Consider the following 17,076-nt stretch of genomic DNA (forward strand, 5'->3'; position numbering starts at 1 on the left):
TGGTGAGATTCCTAGGAATGTTATGAAACACATGCCTCCCCCTCCATGCCTTTCTCTGGGCTATTGCCCATCTCAAAGCACTGCATTTCTGGAAAGGATAGTTCATGGTGCTCCTTTACCTCCGGGCTAGCAAGACAGATGACATCTAGAAGGAAGTGATGGAGAAGGAGAGAGGCTCTTGTTAGCCTTGGGTTTTGACTCTGTTCTCCCTTGATCCTTTTATCTGCAGTCTCTTCAGATTCCTTACTATCGCTGGATCCAGGAGAATTTTTATCTTGCTGAGCTTCTCGGGGCATGCTTTTTTATTCAACTCCTCTCAGTGGTAATAGCAAGAGAGGCTTTCAGGAATCTCTGTCCACTCTGCCCATTAGGATTTATCAGGCCAAGAGCATATCTGGGATGTTTTAAAAGTAACTCCTCTTGGATTGGGCTTTTGTTATTACCTATTAGAATTGCCATGAAGCAGAAGGGAAGAAACCAAAAATCAGATCTAGTGGGATGTCTCAGAGAGCGGGGTAGCATGATCTGTCCTTGCCACATCGCCAGTTTGATTGCAGGCTCAGCTGGGGGTGTCTGAAAACTAAGTGTCTTCTTCCAGTTCTGGACACCACATTTCAAGAAAGATGTGGAGGTATTGGAGAAGGTCCAGAGAAGAGCAACAAGAATGATTAATGGTCTGGAGAACATGACCTATGAAGGAAGACTGAAAGAATTGGGCTTGTTTAGTTTGGAAAGGAGAAGACTGAGGGGGACATGAGAGCAGCTTTCAAGTATCTAAAAGGGTATTACAAGGAGGAGGGAGAAAAATTGTTCTCCTTGGCCTCTGAGGTTAGGACAAGAAGTAATGGGCTTAAACTTCAGTGAGGGAGGTTTAGGTTGGACATTAGGAAAGGCTTCCTACCTGTCAGGGTGGTGAAACGCTGGAATAAATTGCCTAAGGGCACTGTGGAATCGCCATCACTGGAGATATTTAAGAGCAGGTTGGACAGACGTCTATCAGGGATGGTCTAGATGGTACTGGGTCCTGCTGTGAGGACAGGGGACTGAACTCAATGACCCCTCGATTTCTAGTGTTCTATGATTCTATGATCCCAGCTGGTCGATGGCCCATAGGGAATGAATGCGGCCGGCCTCCGCACAGTTGCGAGGGTTGAGTGTCTCCGTTACAAAACTGGCTGTGTGCGGCCGAGAGCCTGGGGATCAAACGACTCACTGATGCTCCTGCTTCTAGAAATCAGGCATTGAAGGCCCATTGCAGGGCTGGGTGGGACACGAGTTCACTGCCGCTCCTTGCTTTTATGAATACACACTGGAGCCCATTCTCTGGGCCTGGCACCTTTCACAAACTTTCTGTTGACTCAGCAAGAAGGCGGAAATCTATTTGGGGATATCCTGCCCCAAATCTCCAGGCCCAGTCCCTACTGACTGCCACTCTACCCGGCTGGCCTCTGAAACAAGCATTAAGCTGTAGAGACTTGATGGGCTGGCACAGGTCCAGGGAGAATGTGAATCTTCAACTCCTGTTGACAGGGATGCGCAGAGAGCCAAACATGTAGGCCGCTGTGATGATGGCAGTTTAGGTGCTCAGCTGCGGTGGTCCTGGGAGGAGGAGGATAAGCCCAGTTTTAGGAGCGGGAGGTGGGTGGAGACTTTGCATCTAGCAAATGAGTTTGCTTAGTGACAAATTCCTCCAGTCTCTGCTTGCTTTGAATATTTCTTCTCCCGGCGAGCAGTGCGGGGAGGGCGGGGGGGATGCAGTAAGGCAGTTCCCTACCTGGCCTGGCACCCCAGACTGCACTGCACCCCGGGAGCGGCCGGCAGCAGGCCTGGCTGCTAGGTGGAGGTGGGGGTGGGGGGAATGCACAGGGCTCCGTGCACTGCTTCTGCTCCCAGCACTAGTTCCGTGCTCCTATTGGCTGGGAACCTGCTTCCAGCTGTTTCTGGGGCACAGCCTGGTCTGTGGGGCCAGGAGAGACAGGAAGCTGCTTAGCCCCCCTACTGCACCGCTGCTCGGGAGCCACTCAAGATCAGCCTCTCCTTCCCCAAACCTGACCCCCCCCAGCCAGAGGCCCCTCCCAAACCCAAAGCTCCATCCTCAGCCCCATCGCAGAGCCTGCACTCCAGTCACATTAAGTTGGGTCGCGGCATCGACCATTTTCTTCAACTGGGTCATGAGAAAAAAAGGCTGAAATCCGCTGGAAGGCTATAGATGTTTCAGTGGGGCAACTGGGCCAGGAATGGGGGGAGGGGCCACACTGGAGTCACACCTCAAGCTCACCCAGCAGTGGAGACGTGCCCCCTGTTCTATGAGCCAAGCAGGAGGCGGCCCTGCTCTAGGTCTCTCCTCCGAAGGAATGCTGTGCAAAGGGGTATAAATCGCCTGGCCTGAGCCTTTGGCTTCTTCCCTGCAACTGCTGTTCTTGGAAGGAATCTGCGACAAACTTTTGTTTTCGGGCTGGAGAAACCAAGCCCAAGATGAGTCTCCTCCCTGGAGAAAGGCGCAAATGGTCAGTTTCCTCCTTGGAACCCGCATGGAACTCTGCAAAGTGCTGGTTTTCCGGGTGCACAAGGCCTTGTGCACACGGCAGTGAACTCTCTGGACTTGTCTTGGGCCTGTCAAAAAAAATACCCTCCCCGACCAGACTCCTTTATCTGGGAAGGCAACCAAACTCCATCGCCCAGGAGCTCCCGGCTTCATAAAACGGCGGTAAATCATCACGGAGCCATATTACAATAATTTGTATCAGTGGGGACGGATTTACAGCCCTGTTCTTCATTCATCAAAGCGGGGCTTTCATTTGCAGGCCTCTCCCTTCCCACTGCCAAACCCATTCATTAAACAGAATAATTAATTGCAAAGAAATAATAAAATAAGGCAAAAGCCTTCACGAAAGAAAATAGACCCAAGGAAATCAGAAACTTCTTATAAATGCCCCTTCTTTCACATCCCTCCCAAACTAACCATGAGAGACAAATGGCCGGACGACTTTTGATCTCGTATTACAAAATAATTCATGGCGACTTTTACTATATAAAATAATATTATCTTCCCATTCAAATTGCCTAAAATAATGCATTAAAGGGGAAAGGGACTAGGAAAAAACTTTACAGCAATAACCCATCAATTTCATGGCAAGGTTTTGTTTTATTTTTTCCTTAAAAAAAAAGTCATCTAATTTTCATCTCTTTTTAAAAATAAAATAGCTAAACACTGGGCATGTACTTTGTCAGTGTTTCTCAACTTGAGGTACAAGTACCCTGAGGGGTACTTGAGAGGTGTCTGGGGGTTACATCAACACAACTGAAATTTGGAGAAAACTGAATTTTTGTTTTAAGTTTTACAGCGCTTTCTTATTTTTGTACTTTTTACACCCAAAAATGTCATCGCCCGCCCAGCTTTGATGAAGTTGTTTAAACCAATGTGTTGCAATGGTAGAAAACATGTTGTGTGTCTGAAAACTGTAGGTACTGGGGGTACTTACAATTTTTTTACAGGGGTACTTTATAAAAAAGATTGAGAAACCCTGCTTTAAGGTACATTCAAGACGTGGGGCTTTCCCGCTGGTGGAACAATCCATCTTTTCCTGTCGCTTTAAAAAAATGTCCGTTCGCATGTGCCAACAGAAGAAGCGTGAGAGCAGTTTTAGGACGCAAAATCACGTGTTGAGAACATCTTGGATACAATTCAGTCTCTCCGCAGCGGCTCAAAGCCAAAGTCCTGAGCCAGGGGGCGATTATAGGAACCGATCATCAACTTTCTCCACTGAGTTGAAAGTTTTGATTTTAACTGCTTTGTTCAGCAGCAAAATTGTTGCATTTAGGAAGCCGACCCATGTTCATGTTAAATCAAGTGATAAAGTGAGTATGTTCCCATCTCTGAGCTATTGTGACTATTTTCGCTTATCTGTAGATTTGTTTCCTAGCAAAAGACATGTATGGGGTTGTTTTTTTTTTTTTTTTTTTTTTTTTTTTTTTTAAACCACCACAAACTTGACAAAGATTGTTAACGTTTTTGACACCCTTCTTTGGAATAAACTCGTTCAGCGTTCGGAAGAGTTTTGCTCTGACGGCGAATGTTTTCATCAGACGGACTCACGAATATTATTTCTGGAAAGCCAAAAACCAGACCTCTTGCTAGAAAACACCATTTTCCTGTCTCCCTTCCCTCCAGCAGAATGTGTCTATAAAATATAGCACCTCAGTTCATGGGACAGGCACTTGAATGCGATAAGACCGTTTTCTTCCACCCTTGTTTATAATAAAGGAATAGGGTTTGGTTCGGGTGATAGTTCACTCTAAATACTAAAGAATAGAATAAATCGTTGGGGGTGTAAAGCCTCGGTTGTGCAGAAGAAGCTAAGAAAGGAATGAACTGGAAACCAAACTTTATAAACTGCCCTTTTTCACTCTAGACTTGTGGGGACTTCGGGATTTTGCTTGTTCGATCAGAGCTACGGGCAACAGACGCGGTTACACAAAATACGCCCCGCTTTCTGCCACTTCTCTTCATTAACTAAATAATAATATTCAGCCCCTTTCTGTGGGAGTGGGGAGATGCTGGGCCGGATAAAAGTCGAACTGGAACCGATTCAATGTGAGAGTTTCGTTTCTTGGGTCGTGCTGGAAAGGGAAAGGCCTTTGGCGCGGGGTTAATTCGGAGCGTCTCTCATCTAAACGATCGCCTTTGTATTTCGAATAGCTGGTTGCAAGTTCTTGCTTTTCGGCTGGGGCATGTTTCTTCCTATCTTATTGCGGCGGCTATTTCGAGCCAAAGGAGGAGGGGGGAGGGGGGCAATTCCAGGAGCTCGCTCAGGACTCAGGAGCAGGAAATGCAGGAGTGAGGGACGGGATCCAATAGAGCAGGGGGCGAGTTTTCATCTGAATCCACTTCTTCATGAAAACTCAAACAAAAATTCCGGATTTTTTTTTGTGCGCATCAAGCCAGTTGTGTAACCAACAAAAGCCTGCTGACCCCAGAGATGTTCTAGCAGTCCACAGGTCTGGGGAGCCCCATCGGGATTAGCTTTATGGCTATTAAAAAAAAAAGCTTTTCGCTTTCCTGCGGAGGGCGGTTCCGCCTGTTATCTCCTGGAGCTACACAGCCCTGAAGAAAAGAGCCAGAGGCTTGGGCCAGCTCCACCCCCTCCTCGGAGAGGCTCTGACCCAGGTGTTGAAAAGATCGAGGTACCCCTCGGTGCGCCGAGCTCTAAACTCTTTCCCTCTCCCTCCCTCCCACCCCGTGTTTGTTCCTGGAGCTGCTAAAAGGCTGGCCCCGCTCTTATCTGGAGGAGCCCGGGTGAAATCTCCCTCCCAGAAGCTGTTCGCAGAAGAGGCTCTGCAGGTGGCGTCTTTCTCATGTATGGAAAGAGAGTCTGGCGACTGACCTGAACAAGCCCAGGATCTCCAGTAAGTCTGGATTTTATCCAGGTCAGCAGCTGGAAAACAGGAGGAGGGAGGAGGTAACAGGGGAAATTAACCCCCCCCCCCTTAAAAATACCACACCTTTCCTCCATTCCCGAGGGTGCGTCTACACTGCGCCATGGGTCGAAGTAAGATTCACAGTCTGAGCTACACACAATAAAGCGTCTCTTATTTCAATGTTATTTCGAAATCGCTTATTTCCAGATGAGGCGCTGTCCACACCGCACTTATTTCTAAATAAAGCGCTATTCCGAAACGTCCCTTATGCCTCCTGGAATGAGGGTTACAGGGACGTCGGAATAGCGCGCCCCTTACATTGGAAATAACAGGGGACGCTCAAAAGACAGGGAATCGCTCTTTCGGGATACCGGAGATAGTGCTGCAGTGTAGACATAGCGTGGCTATGTATTACCTCCTTACCCCACCAGGTATGCAGCACAAAGAACAGGTATGGCCACCGCCCCTCCAGCCGAGCTACCATGAACAGCTGTAAAAGCTTCTGACTGAAAGGCAGAGGCCTCTGAAACACAGGCGGGGCGACAATGGTAGCATCACCCGGCCCTGGATTACCCCAGCAAATTGTTTTCAGTCTCTCTCCACTTGCGCCATATTAATGGAGGAATCACATAGCAGAATCCAATCGCAACTTTTCTCTCTTTTTGGGGGGAAGAGGGGATCATTGCCTGACAGTTGTGGTTGTGCTGTTGCTTACTTCATTGTTCCCCCCCCCCCCACACACACAGATGGTTATCTCCTGCAAAATACATGTTCTGAGTGAATTCCCAGCTTCCCAAATGGGTATAATCCCCATTTCCTGATACAGCACCCGACTCTTGAATTAAGATATGCAATTTGTGCTACGCAAATTGCGTATCTTTTTTCAAAACAGTTTATTTTGAAATTTGGCGCATCTCCACAGCACCCAGTTTTAAAACAATGCACTATTTCGAGCCATCCCGTAACCCTCCTGCAACGAGGTTTACCGGGACACCAAAATAGCACACCTGTTAGTTCAAAAAATATTTCAAAATAATGGGTGGCTTGTTAAGACGTGGGGTAGCTGTTTCAGGATGCCTCTGGTGTCCTGAAATAGCCGTGCAGTGTAGACGTACCCATAGTGTCTAACCGTTCTTATTTCTGGTTACGCTGATCCCATTTAAGCCCCAAAATGAGGAGCCACATTTTCAAAACAGCTCCCGGTGCTGGGTGCTCGGCTGTTTTGGAAATCCGGGCCCAAGGGTCACAAGGCAAGTGGCCAGATGTCGGGGCCTTTGTGAAATTCTGGCCTTGTATTAAAATGGTCAAAACCAACTAAGTTCCATTTTCAAAACTAGCTGAAGTACTGGGGCTCCTCATCATCCTTCCAGATCAATAGGACACAGGCTCCTAAAAAACCTAAGTAACTATGGAAACTAGGACCCCTAAAGGGATGTGCCTACAGCCACTAACCCCTGCAAATAACCTCAGTTAGTGAGTCTTGGGATTAGGAGTTTTTGAAACTCTTACACGTGACCGATCTGAAAAAATTGGCCCCACCAAGCCACAAGGGCCCAAAGAGTCCAGAAACGCTTCTCCTCCTTCTTTCTTTCTTTTTATTTTTCCACACACCGCATTGGATGTGTCGTCCAGAACGTTTCGTCATACCACAAGATTAAAAAAGAAATTGACCGGGGCTGACATTTGTCATGACACGACATTATAGCCCCCTTCATTGTTTCAGCTACAAACTCTCCTGCTTGACATGGACTCTGGTTTTCAGTTTTAAAATAAAATAAAATAAAATAAAATTCCCCTTTTCCTCCCATGGAAATAGATACGTTTTATTATGCTTGCAAGATGACACCTCCTGTATCAGGCCGACTTCCAGGCATGGTTAATGTTCATGAACTATTCTCGCCTATCCCTGAAGGCTTGACCTCCGCACTGTGCACTGAAAGCCAGCCCCGACTCTGTTTGGTGTTCTCTTCTTACTAACCAGGCCTTTTCTTTTTTAACCCGAAATAATTTTTCAAAGCAGACCTCTTGCCTGGAGTGCTGAGTGCTGGGCCTTGCATAGCACTAGTGGGTCACAGAGACCCTCGATTGACCTCATCTCTGGTCCTCAGGACAGCCTGGGCCCATCCTTTGGTGAATTCATTGCAGGCTGAACTTTCCGTGAACCTGGGCCGGAGGGGAAGGGGAGCCGGCAGGGGAAGGCTGATGGAGGCTAGCTCTGGGCAAACCTATCAGCCTGAATAAATATTGAACAAGTCCACGTGAAGGCTGGGGATGAAATGGAGCTGTCAGGCCATCTCAGCCGAAAGGCAAGGCAAGGCCACTGCAGAGTCAGGAAATGGTTTGTACGCTTTTCCAGTTGTGCCCCCCCCCATCTCCTGATGAACCCTCAGGCTGCATCTCACCTGCTTAAAAGACGGAAGCCACCTTGAGAACAATCAACTTGGGGGATGTCTTTTTGTGGGGGGAGGCTAAGGAGCTGGTAGAGTTCATTTCACTTTAAATACGGTAAGGAGGTAGAGCCGAACGACAGTGATTGGAGGACAAGAACACCCCACTCCCCCAAACTTACCTCCACGTGCCCAGGCCTCAGCCCGGAATGTTTTACCCAGGTGAGATGATAAACTCTTTGAAGGCGGGACCATGTTGTCTATGGATACGGTACCTAGCACAACAGGGCAATGCCCTTTGGCTGCAGCCTCTAGGCCCGACCAGAACTCCGCTTGTTGGCTCCTGGCTTGGTTCATTCAACATGCACCAGACAGGTCTGAGTCCCTTACATGGAATAGAAACAACGAGGAGCCCTGGGGTGGCCTAAAGACTAACACACGTTTTGGGGCTCCTGCCCACAGAAGCTTAGAGCCCAATAAATGGGTTTGTCCTGACGGTGCCACCGGTGTTGTTTTTGCGGAAACAGACCAACCCAGCTGCCCCTGGGAAATGTGTCGAATTGACTAGCACCTTACTGAAGTGAATGAGGCTATCTATGGCCATGGAGCAAGAGATGCTACAAAAAGACCTGCCCAGTGAGCCTGCAGAGAGCTGTAAGTGCTGGTACTACAGACGTAGGAGGTACTACCGTGGTGTGACGTGGTTTCCATTATATACAAGATTTACAGTTTGGGCTCCCAGTGCTTCCAGTACAAAAATAGTTCCCACACCCCTGTAAGGAGCCCAGCTTACTCTAGGGATTGAGCACTAAGGGACGGCCTACATAAAGGAGGGTATCAGAAATTGGCCTTCTCACTTAGAGCTTTCTGGTTCCTTGCATGGGCCACCATGCCCCTGTATCATTTCCTTACTGTGGTTTGAATCTGTTTGCATTAAAAAGCACTTGTGAAAGGGATGTGTTGAGGCCTTCCCAGAATATGTCAAATGAGCACCAGTTTAATTGTAAGTGTAAAGGAAAGGCAGCATTGTGAGATACAGGAGATGTAAGATTAAAAAAACCAACATTTGATTGGATGACCAACAGTAACCCCATTTTTAGGGAAGTAAGTAACTCAGACTGCAATATGCAACAAAGTGCTGATTACCCCACATGGAGCAGATGAAAGTTTTGAAAGGGCAGAATGAGACAACAAAAATCTAACATCAGCAATTGTCAGGCGAGTGGAGGAATACCGAAACCGAAACAGGGGATATAAGGTTGGACAGAACAGACCAAGAGCAAACAGGTTGCAAATCCAAAAAGATAGGTCTGATCAACCAGGGATCCCTCCCCGGCGCTAAATCTCGCTGCCGCACATAAGCTCCGAAAGAGGAATAACACCGGTTGTAAGTTGCAACGAAAAATCAAAAAAAAGGAGAAACATAAAGAAAAGAATATCTCCTGACTCTAAACAATGCCTCTATCTTTCTTAACGTGAGTATTATATATTTGATAACTCCACAAATTTTTTAAAGGTAAATCTGAGGGGTATATCTGTAGGAGGAGTTATTTTTTCTTGTTTTTTAACTGTACTGTTTTTCTACTTTTTATTTGTATCTTACACTGTCTTAAAAGAATCAAAGCTAGTGAGTCGATTTAAATGAAAAATTAATAATAGAGTAAATAGAAAAATAAAAATCTTTGTTTGACCCTAAAAAGAAGTATTCCTCTGTCTGTGGTTTCAAATCCTTTAAAGAACCAAACCCGGTTACCGAAAGCACTAAGGAAAAATAAGTGGGCTGAGTCTGGCCTTAGTTCAGCAAAACATGTAAGCAGATGCTTAACTTTGAGCATGAAGGCAGTGTTGTTGTAACCCTATTGGTCCCAGAGTATTGGAGTTGCTTCGTTTCCCAGAGCTGAAGAAGAGCTCTGTGTAAACTCCAAAGCGGGTGTTTCACCCAACAGAAGCTGGTCCAAGACAAGAGATTACCTCCCCCATCTCTCCTCTTGGACCATGATGATCCACCCTTGTTTAGCAAAGGCCGGAGTTAACTGTAAGAACTTGGGCAGCCCATTGACTTCAGTAGAGTGCTGCTAGTTAAAGTAAACACATGCTTAAGGAGGATTGCTGGCCCTTCTCTGGATGGGTGCCTTGCTGAATCATGGTATACGTTACACGAAGTGAAATTAAACTAGAGATCAACTCTGATTTGCTTCAGGAAATAATGAAAAAAGCCCTCTTTTCCGGGAAAGAATGTGCGCTCCTCCTTTCCTCCTGTTTGTTCTTGCTGGGTGAAATATGAGGGCTGGATGAACAAGAAACTGCTCTCAACTTTCATCTTCTCATTTTCAGGGCATGAGAAGCTTTGCCTTAGGAGAGATTTTTCTCTTTCCAGCCCCACGGTACTGTTAGTCAGTCAAGTTTCCACTGGCAGTGGAGTGAGGAGGGCTTTCACACTTCCAGCTGGGAGCAGCTCTGGGGTAACAGAGCAAAATGGAGTTGAAGGTTTCTTTTCTCCCTTTCTTTAAAAAAAATAGAATGTGCTTTTCGGAGATCAAAAGGCCTCACATTGTGAGCACAAATGCTTTAGGGGGAGAAGAAAAACTTCACACTGAGGGGTAAGGAACAGATGGCCCTGAAATATTCTACCAAGCAGGGCCAGGACTCCTGGCCTTCTCTCCAGGTCTGTTATCTGTGAGTGTGGCTCCAAGACAGGGAGTCTGCCCAATATCCTGGCCTAACATCTCCTCCTCTCCCACAAGAGACATCTCAGACAAGGCTGTTGTCATACATCATTTACAAGGGTTTTTTTAAACTGGGAAATGTCTTCTTCCTTTGGTATATTAAAGGAATAAATCTCCAATAGACATAGATAGATAGATAGATAGATAGATAGATAGATAGATAGATAGATAATGTTTATACATTACATATATGTTTGCTTTGACACTGGAGTGATTTTCCTGCTCACAAAAATATCATATCAGATGCTCCACAGTAAATACATAGATGTGCACATGTGACATATGTGAATGTATATAGACATAGAGCAGCTGTATATAGACATCTTTGTATATCTGTCAATCCTATACATGCACATATATTCAATATATAACTATACACAAACAAGCATGTATATAGATAAAATCAAGCCATACATATATATGTATAGATATACATGCAATGTTACATGTGTGTTTATAAAAACATGTATTTATATGAGAGATGTGTGTAATTTAACATATATAGACATTTTCTTTCTTTCTTTCTTTCTTTCTTTCTTTCTTTCTTTCTTTCTTTCTTTCTTTCTTTCTTTCTTCTAATTCGCCAAGCTGGTCTTCTGGGGATGTTTTCTAGTCCACAGCCAGTGTGTTTCTGTCTCTTAACTTCCATAAACAAGGGGAAGGGTGAGACATCTGAGAAAAAAGCCCGAAACAAAGTGTGTGGGGATTTTTAAAGCCAGTGTGAGAATGAAGGACGAAAGGGGAGTGGAGGATTAGTTAAAGAACCTTCCCTTAATGGCAATGAGTCTGGAGGGATCTATATAAAGGCGCCTCCACACAGGCGCGCTAGACTCTTCCGGACTCTGTCTTTGAGTTTTAAACTCGAGATTTCTGGGCTTTTGTTGTGCCCGCTATCCTGGCAGATCAGTACACTCCTGCGCTTTCTGCTCCGCTGTTTCAGCCTCCCTGGCCAGGACCCTGTCCCACCCCGGGTTTGCCAACCTCTGATCTATTGGCCACGGCTAATGCCCATTCTCACCGGGCAGCCTGCGAGCAAATGGGACTCATCCCTTTCCGGCTCCGATTCGAAACACCTCGAGCAGAGCACTAGGTCTAGAGTTGGACACTGTCAAAGAAAGCTTCCTTCAATCAAATGGGTTAGCAGAGCCCCTTCCTTCCTTCCATCCACCCTTCCTCCCTTCCTTCCATCCATTCACCCTTCCTTCCTCGCTTCCTTCCTCGCTTCCTTCCATCCTCCCACCCTTCCTTCCTTCCTCCCTTCCTTCCTTCCATCCACCCTTCCTTCCTTCCTCCCTTCCTCCCATCCATCCACCCTTCCTTCCTTCCTCCCATCCTTCCATTCTCCCTCCCTTCCTTCCTTCCATCCATTCACCCTTCCTTCCTCCCTTCCTTCCATCCTCCCTCCCTTCCTTCCTTCCTTCCTCCCTTCCTCCCTTCCTTCCTTCCATCCACCCTTCCTTCCTTCCTCCCATCCATCCACCCTTCCTTCCTTCCTCCCATCCTTCCATCCATCCACCCTTCCTTCCTCCCTTACCCCCTTCTCTCTCTGTCTTCCTTCTTCCCTTACTTCCATCCATCCACTCTTTTCTTCCTCCCTCCCTCCCATCCAGCCTTTCTTTCTTTCTTTCTTTCTTTCTTTCTTTCTTTCTTTCTTTCTTTCTTTCTTTCTTTCTTTCTTTCTTTCTTTCTTTCTTTCTTTCTTTCTTTCTTTCTTTCTTTCTTTCTTTCTTTCTTTCCCCTGTCAAAGGAGATGATTGGCAAATTAGTACTTTGAGGTTGACGTTCTTCTCCCCAGCCCTATCTCTCGACTCCCGGCACTTCCGAAAACTTTGTTTAGAGCCAATAGCATGTGTTTGTCCCACGATCCCGAATAGAAGGGCGAGAAGATGATTACGCTGCCAGGAGAAGGGGGGGGGGGCGTTGTGTTTCCCTGGGGGCCCGCGAAGATGCGGGAGCAGTTCTTTTAAGCAGGATTGGGCAGCGGTTTCAGGCCTCGATGAAGGGAAACCCATTTCATTTCCAACAGGTACTTTGATAAATCGCTTCCCCCCTCCCCAATAAAGGGTTTGCAAATGTCCCTGAGGCCAGGACAATGGATCCTCCTGGCAGCCCCTCTGTTTACTTGTTTAGAATCCCAGAGGCGTTTCGAGGTAAAAAGGTCAGAGCTTAAAGTTGCGCATTCGGTGCGAGCCTTGGGGGCCGTGCGAGGGGGGGGGGGCGATACCCCTCTTGGAAATGCCCCTCTTGACTTGGCCTGCCACTGGATCCGTTTTACAGGAATGTTTTCAATCTCCCAGACACCGTCAGGAGTTAAATACCCCCCGCCACACACACACACACACACACACACACACACACACACACACACACACACACACACACACACACTTCATTCCAGTCCATGCTTCTGTTGCAAGAATATCAGTGTTTAGTTAGTGTGAGTGTGCGAGTGAGTGTGTGTGTGTGTGTTAGTGTCAGTGTCAGTGTGAGTGGGTGTGTGCGTGTCGGTGTGTGAGCGTGTGAGTGTGTGTGTGCGTGTCGGTGTGTGAGCGTGTGAGTGTGTCAGTGTGAGTGTGCGTGTGACAGTCATTCCTATACATTTTAGGGCTCGTTCACGGATACACTTCTCGCCGGTCCGGAGGGCAAACGGATCGCTTGCGGCCAGACGCCGCCTCCGAAGTCCGAGCCACCTGCCTTGCCTTTCCCCCAATACACTTGCGCTTCACTTTTTGCCCCGCAGAAGCGGTCAGGTGGGCCCGGTCCAGCATCTGGTGCAGCCAGTGGGGGGGGGGGGGGGTTGCCATTGAGCTAAAAAGGACGGCGGCTCGGGCCCGTGGCTGGAAAGCTGTTAGTAGCCGCTTTGAGGGATCGCCCATTCCCCCTGTCCCGCCCCCACGCTCCTCCGGACCCCCTCACACTCAGCCGGCTCGCTGGGCGTGAGGCGTTCCCACGTCACTAACAATCACGAGGACTAGACTATGAAAAATTAAACTTTATTAGAATGAGGTAGTTTTATGTCAAAATACCTGGGAAATTCCCAGGAAAATTCTAAGGTTGAGGGGGAGGGGGCCTCGATGTAATTTTCTCCTTAAAACAAACCAAAAAGCAAAACGAAACCCAAAACAAGGGCTTTCCGCGCTGTTCATGTTCCATGCGAAAGTTTGTTGAAGAGGGGAATAATGACACAGTAGTTCCCGTTGTTAAATACCCCCCTCCCTCCGGCTCAGAGAAAGGAACACCGCTTCCTCTTGCGAGTTAAGGCTATCCAAATACACAATAAATAGCATTTGAGGCCAACACGATGACTGAACAATCCAGCCCCTGGTCGGGTTCCCTCCCCTCGCCAAATTACCCCTCCAGAGTCCTGGCCCTGAATTCTTCTCCGGTGCTTGGCCGACGTGCTCAATTCCAGTTGACCCAAGTGGAGCATTTGAACCGCCGCAATAGTGCAAAATGATGGCGAGAGGGCTTCAGTAAACAGGGGGGGTCTCACGCCAAGATGGACAAAGTTTAAAAGGGGGGGGGGGTCCTGTAGGAAGAAAAGACACAGGGAGGGGGAGTTACACCGAACAACGAATTTCTGGCGCCTTGTGCATATTTTTTAATGGAAATCATTAAATTCCTTTCAAAAGTTTCTTCTGGTTGAAAGTGCAATTCCCAGCGTTGGGGGGAGGGGGGAAGTCCCTGAGACAAACAGGTCCTGCCAGGAAGGGAGGGGAAAGGCGCAGCCAGCCGCCCCTTCGGAGGTCAATATTCCTCCATAAATCACCAGCGAAGAAGGGGAGCCAACCTCGCGACTCCTGGGACAGTTCTGCCCACCCGGCAACAGCCAGTGGGGTGGGCCCAGCTGGGCGGGCTGTGAGCGGGGTTGAAAGCGTGGGAGTGGGCACACGGGCTGTATACGCGCCCCGCCGCCCGTGGGCCTCGTTTGAGTTCTCAAGGAGCCGGAGCCGCTGCCGCTGGGGGCGGGCGGGTTCGTTCTGCGCCCTTAAGGCACCGCTTTCAGGAGGAAACCGAATTGGGCGACGCCTCAGGTGAGGTGAAACTGCATTGGTCCGAAGCTTCGCCCACGTCCTTCGCCGCCCGGGCGGCGGCCGCGGGGGCCAGCCCTTCCTTCTCCCGTTTCTTCTGCTTCATCCTCCGGTTCTGGAACCAGATCTTCACCTGGGTTTCGTTGAGGTCCAAGGTGGCGGCGATCTCCACCCGCCTGGCCCGGGTGAGGTACTTGTTAAAGTGAAACTCCTTCTCCAGCTCCGTCAGCTGCTTGGTGGTGAAGCTGGTCCGCATGGCGCCGGGCGGCCCGACCGGTCCATAGTCGGAGCCTTTCGCTGTGGACGAGCAGACACGCACAGAGGAAGACGCCGGCAGCAAAGCGCACCGCGTTGAAAGCCACGGGGAGGGTGGACACAGGAGGAGCCAGGCTCCCCCGCTCTCCCCAGCCTCACACACTCCTCCAGTTTCTCCCCCTTGGCTCCATCCATCCCTTTGGGATGCCCTGGTCACCTGCGCTCTCCCGAACAGCCGCCCCTCCCCCGGTGGCTCAGCTCCTGGGAAACTGCCATGGAACGGTGAAGGGGGGGGGGGCTGGGGGTGAAGGGGGGATTCTAGGGAAGGGAGCCGAACAAAGGGGGGAAGCTTTGCAGGGGGCAGGGAAGCAGAATCGTTTCCTACCTAAGGCCAGATTGGCATCGCTCTGGGCCTACAACAGAAATCAGCTTCCGGCGCCCCTGGCTACCTCTGCTGCAGCCAGGAGCTTGATCCGCTTCGCTTCTCCCTGGGGCTGTTTCCCTCCTTCCCTGTGAGTTGGGGATTGGGAGGGGACAAATTCGCTCTCCCATCTCCTCCCGTCCCAAGCCATGGTAAGGAGAAGCTCAAAAGATCCCCCCCCCCCCCACACACACACACAGCCACCCACCTACCTACCTACACGCGCACTCATCGAAAGCTGCCCCCTCCCCCAGTGGTTAAGCTCACCTGTTTTGGGGGGATTCCTCTTCACTTTCATCCAGTCGAAGGTTTGCGCGAGGCTGGTGGGGGGGCAGGGCTCGGGCAAGCAGGGGTGACTTCTGTCCTGGCTCCAAGCCGAGGAAAGTTGCCCGTAAGGTCCCTGCACGTAGTCCTGCTGCTCCTGGCCATAGGGGTGGGGTGGACACAGACCAGCCCCGGGCAGGGCGGCGCAGTAACTGTCTGCTCCAGAGCTGAGGTTGGATCCAGTCGGGGCCGAGCAGCCCGGGGAGGGGAAATACAGGCCCTCCGTATCCTGCTGGCCGAGGTAGAGCTGGTGATGCCCGTAGCTGGGGTTGCAGGCTTGGGGTGGGTACCCGGCCTGGGCAGCGCCCGAGAAAGGGAGGCCGAGCCCCGCAGGGTGTGGCTGGGGATAGCTTGGGTTCTGCTGGGCAGCATGGCTGGGCAGGGGCGCGCTCGCTGCCACTACAAAGCGTCCGTCTCCATTCAGACTGTCACTGGTGGGGAAAGCAGGAAAAGAGGTGGCCCCTGGCTCTGAAGGATGGTAGCCCTTGGGCGAGTAGGCGCTGGTCCCCCGGTTACAAATTGCATACTCTAAGAAGGAGTTCATCCTCGTATTGTCCATCTGCCACTGATGGAGGAGGGTCAACCTGGTTTGGGGGGATTTCGCCTGCCCTACAACCTTTAGGCAGTATGTCAAAGCTGTAAAACTTCCCCCCGTCCATCGCTAGCCCTCGAACCCCCCGAGCCTGCCGAAAAAGGTGGGGGGGCAGCCAGGAGGGGGAGGGTGGGACCACGTGGTTGGCCACGAATCCAATGAGCAAAGACCTCCTGAAGTTTGTCAGATATCTGCGCTCATCCATCAAGCCCCTGACATTTGCATGACAAAGGAACTTCAATCAAACCCTGCCCATCAATCTGATAACAACACGGATATGTCAAAATCTTTCCTCAAAGACTTTAAAAGAGAGAAGGGAATGGGGGGGGGGGGGGGGTGGAGGAGAGTTAGAATTATTCAAGGCTGTTTTAAGTGTGAAAAGGCCCCCAAGTTATAAGATGTAACCAACTTCATCCGAACTTTCCCCCCCAGATAAAAAGGTTTTCCCCAAACCCAGTTCAATCTGAAAGAGACCGAGAAAGAGGCTCGTGACTTTTTCAACTCTAAATCTGTTTTTTGCCCTTCATTTTTCAACTTTCCTCTGCAAAGTGGCATGAACCTGTTTGGAGTTGGCTGGGATGAAAAGGCTAAAAGACCCCACCCCTCTGTATTTTAATCTCGTTTTGTGTCTAGAACCGGTGCGGGCAACTGCTTTTAATTCAATCAATATTCTAATGAGCGGATGAAATAAAGTTAGAAGGACAGAATATCTTTTGTTGGAGAAACACCACAGTGCCCAGCAAACCAAAGAATGGAACTGAAAAATGTCTCCCTATCTAGACATAGAAAAGGAGATGTTTCTTTTTACAGCGTTCAACAAACGCCAGAAGTTTAAGCGGATTTTTTTTTTCAGTTACAAACGTAATTTGGCCGGTGTCTGGTTCATTTATTACATGAAGGTTTCTTGTGGCACCATCCAACT

General features: G+C 49.0%; 1 protein-coding gene across 1 annotated transcript; it reads right to left on the bottom strand.

Moving 5' to 3' along the window:
* Positions 1-14,007: 14,007 nt before the first annotated feature.
* Positions 14,008-16,361, bottom strand: HOXB1 (homeobox B1). Its single transcript, XM_006120468.4, has 2 exons — positions 15,506-16,361; positions 14,008-14,859 (listed from the first exon to the last, which is right to left on the bottom strand). The coding sequence occupies exons 1-2, from the start codon at positions 16,119-16,121 to the stop codon at positions 14,534-14,536; spliced, it is 942 nt and encodes a 313-aa protein (XP_006120530.1). The 5' UTR covers positions 16,122-16,361; the 3' UTR covers positions 14,008-14,533.
* Positions 16,362-17,076: the final 715 nt, after the last annotated feature.

The sequence above is a fragment of the Pelodiscus sinensis genome, chromosome 29, assembly GCF_049634645.1.
Source record: "Pelodiscus sinensis isolate JC-2024 chromosome 29, ASM4963464v1, whole genome shotgun sequence".
In the NCBI taxonomy this organism is placed as follows: Eukaryota; Metazoa; Chordata; order Testudines; family Trionychidae; genus Pelodiscus; species Pelodiscus sinensis.